Source organism: Terrapene carolina, unplaced genomic scaffold (genome assembly GCF_002925995.2).
Source record: "Terrapene carolina triunguis isolate 2854851 unplaced genomic scaffold, T_m_triunguis-2.0 Scaffold25738, whole genome shotgun sequence".
Classification (NCBI taxonomy): domain Eukaryota; kingdom Metazoa; phylum Chordata; order Testudines; family Emydidae; genus Terrapene; species Terrapene triunguis.
The window spans coordinates 1,492-4,789 of NW_020690089.1; the positions used below are offsets into that span (position 1 = coordinate 1,492).

General features: G+C 69.2%; 1 protein-coding gene across 1 annotated transcript; it reads left to right on the forward strand.

Moving 5' to 3' along the window:
- The first annotated feature begins 2,464 nt into the window (after positions 1-2,464).
- LOC112123910 (tuberoinfundibular peptide of 39 residues) lies at positions 2,465-3,083 on the forward strand. The gene is made up of 2 exons (XM_024222475.2): positions 2,465-2,577; positions 2,756-3,083. The coding sequence occupies exons 1-2, from the start codon at positions 2,465-2,467 to the stop codon at positions 3,081-3,083; spliced, it is 441 nt and encodes a 146-aa protein (XP_024078243.2).
- Positions 3,084-3,298: the final 215 nt, after the last annotated feature.

The following is a 3,298-nucleotide window of genomic DNA, read 5'->3' on the forward strand; positions in this document are numbered from 1 at the left end:
GGCTCCTCAAACAGGGGGCTGCAGGGGGGCACCAGGAAGCCCTGGGGCACCTTGTAGGTGGCATTGTCCCCTAGGGACAGACGGCAATATGGAGTAACAGCCCAGGAATCCAGGAGTCCTGGCTCCCAGCCCCCATTGCTCTAACCACTAGACCCCACTCCTCTCCCCATACCTGAAGGCTGTACGTGCACCTGGATCGTGGCCGATGCCCGGGGTGCCTGGCTGGGGTCCACGCTCGCCTGGCGCCATCGCTCATAGAGGCAGTACGCAGGGCGCAGGCGCAGGACGGTGGAGAGGCGGGAGGATTCGGAGTACAGCCTCACAGGGTAATCTGGGGGGCAGGATGGGGGGGGCCAAAGTGAGAGCCTGCCCAGAGCAGCCCAACTCCTCCCCAAGCCAGGGAGAGAACCCAGGAGTCCTGGCTCCCAGCCCCCCTCCCCCACTAACCACTAGGCCCCACTCCTCTCCCAGAGCTGGAGAGAGAACCCAGGAGCCCTGGCCAGGGCTCAGCTGTGGCCAGCCCCTCCTCTCTGCCCCCAGCTGCATGGGGAGGGGTCAGGCTGCTGGGGGGGCCCCAGGCCAACTCACCCAGGGGAGGCAGTGAGGCAGCCCCCAGACTCAGCCAAAGAAGAAGGAAAAGGGGCCCTAAACACTGGCTCCCCATAGCTGTCCCAGCCACCCCCAGCAACAGCTGCTATGAGTCACCCGGGGAGGGGGAATAAATAACTCCTGCCCCCATCAGGGGCAGCTGGGTGGGGCGGGGTGGGGCCCCCAGGGCTGAGATTTAAAGGGGAAGAGACACCCCCCCCCCCCCCCCCGCCCATGTGTTCTGGCTGTGGGTTCCCCGGGGGGACTCATCCCCCTCCCCCAACCCCCTGTCCCCATCCCTCTGTCTGTGCCCTGGGATACTGATCTGCCATCCCCACCCCCACCCCGCCCCCCTGTCCATGCCCATCCGACTGTCTCTTCCCTGCGAGGGGGGGCTAACCCCCCATCTCACCTCCCCAAACCCCCCAGCCGCCAGCAGCCCCACCCCCGGGTTCCGTGTCCCTGGCCACCGCGTCGCTCCATTAATTTAACGAAACGATTTTCCCCTCTGGTCCCCCCGCCCCCGCTCTCCAGTCCCAATTAGCGGCCTGGGGGCGAGCGCCGGGCGATTGATATCCGGCTTGCCCGCCTGGCGCAGCCTGCCAGCCCCCCCTTCCCAGCCCGGCCCCCCCCCCCCACTCCGGGCCCCCCCGGAACAAACCAGCCTCGGCTGCAATCCCCCCCCCCGATCAGCCCCCCTGGATCCGTCCTGGGGCTTCAGCATCAACAGGCCCTGCAATGCACAGAGAACCCAGGAGTCCGGGCTCCCAGCCCCCCCTGCTCTAACCACTAGACCCCCACCCCCTCCCAGAGCCAGGGGGATAAACAGGTTTCTGGGGGACGAGGGTTTTCCCAGGGCTGGACCACCCGAGCTGGGGCCCTTGTGACATGGGCCAAGGGCAGGAGTCTCGTGGGGTCCCCATAGATCCCCAGAGCCCCGCTGTCCCCCCCACGGGGTACTGGGCCCCCCAGAGTGGGCACAATATGGGGACGGTTGCCTCTGGGCCCACGTCCTAGAGGATGCCCCCCCGCCCGAGCTGGGAGACACGGCCCAGCCCCCCTTTCCCCGCCAGCTCGTTAGGGTGCCGGCTAATGAGTCCGGCGCTAATGAGCCCTGGAGAGCGAGACACCCCCCAGAACCACCCACTCGCCATCGACAGCCGGCCGGGCCGGCAGTGAATCACGGGCGGGGGCCGGGAGCTTCGTTAGCAACGCCGTCTAACGAGGCCTTCGAGGGGGGGAGGGGCGGGCAATTAGGAGCCGCAGGCCAAGGGGTCCGTCCGTCCCATCGACTCTGAGCTCCCAGCCCCCCCGCCCGGGCATCAGACTTGGGGGTCCCAGGAGCCCCCCGCCGCCCCAGCTGGTTCATTAACATCTCGGTCCACGCACGGGGTCAGGGACGCCCCCCTAGCTCGGCAGCGGCGCCATCGATCCGCGCCCCCGACACCCCCGCCGGCCGCCCGGGCCTGCGTCACGCCAGGAGCGGGGAGGGGTCTGGGGGGGCTGGCGGACGGGTATAAATCACGCCGGGGAGCTGGGGCCAGGGAGACGGGGGGGTTGCTGGGCCGTGCACCGCTTCGGGGATCACAGGTAACCTGCGGAGGGTGCTGGGGGCCCGGGGGGCTGGGCTGGGGTTCTGGGCTGAGCCTGGGGGGCACTGTTGGGCTGGGGGAGAGGGGGCTGGGCTGGGGGGCTGGGCTCAGCCTGGGGGGGTGCCGCTGGGCTGGGGGTGGTGCTGGGACCAGCCGAGCCAGGCAAGGTGGGGGCTGGGAGCGGAGGAGGAGATCTTGGGCTCGGCCGGCTGGGGAGGGGCTGGGGGGGACAGGGGCTGTGTCCAGGGGCCTCTGACCCTGTTTTCGTCCCCCCAGGGCTGGAGATGGACGCCCCGCCCGGCGCTGGGAGAGGTCTGGTCCCCGTCACCTTCCTCCTGGGCTGCTCCTTGCTCCTGTGCTCAGGGGCTCGGCTCCCCCCGTCGTATCCCCCCAACAGGTACAGCCCCCCCCCCCCCCCCCCGCCCCCCCCCCCCCCCCGGAGCCGGGGAGAGAACCCAGGAGCCCTGGCCCCCACCCCCCCCGCTCTAACCACTAGACCCCACTCCCCTCCCAGAGCTGAGGAGAGAACCCAGGAGTCCAGGGCTGTCTCTGTCTCTCTCTCTCTCTCTGCTTAGGCTGTGGATGCGGGATGCCCCACAGGACCCCGCCGACCCCGGCGAACGCCCCCTGGCTTGGGACATGCAGCTGCCGTCCATCACCCTGCAGGACTGGAGCCTCCGGATGCTGTCCGGAGAGGGGCGAAGCAGGAAGTCCCGCCTCTGGAGCGGGCCAAGCCAGGAAGTCCCTCCTGCGGAGCAGGCCCCGGGCTGGGGCGGGAAGAGGAGCATCGTGGTGGCGGACGACGCGGCTTTCCGGGAGCAGAGCAAGATGCTGACGGCCATGGAGCGCCAGAAATGGCTCAACTCCTACATGCAGAAACTGCTGGTGGTGAACCCCGACTGATGGGGGGCCGCGTCCGTGTGTCCTGCCGTCCGGGGGGCCGCGCGCCCCCAATAAAGGATCTTTGCTTTCCGTCTGGTGACTCAGAGCCCAAAGACAGGAGCCGGTGTCTTCATTGGGGGAGGGCTGGGGGGGGATGGAGGGAGGGGGTGGGGGTGGAAGGAGGGGTCCGTGGGGCTGGCTGACATATCTGGGGGTGGGGGGACGGAGGGATGTGA

What these genes read in the sequence shown, in the direction of transcription:
- LOC112123910 (XM_024222475.2), top strand. Translation starts at nt 2,465, where the DNA reads ATGGACGCCCCGCCCGGCGCTGGGAGAGGTCTGGTCCCCGTCACCTTC. An exon ending in CCGTCGTATCCCCCCAACAG is followed by an intron (nt 2,578 to 2,755) that starts GTACAGCCCCCC and finishes CTCTCTGCTTAG; the next exon opens with GCTGTGGATGCGGGATGCCC.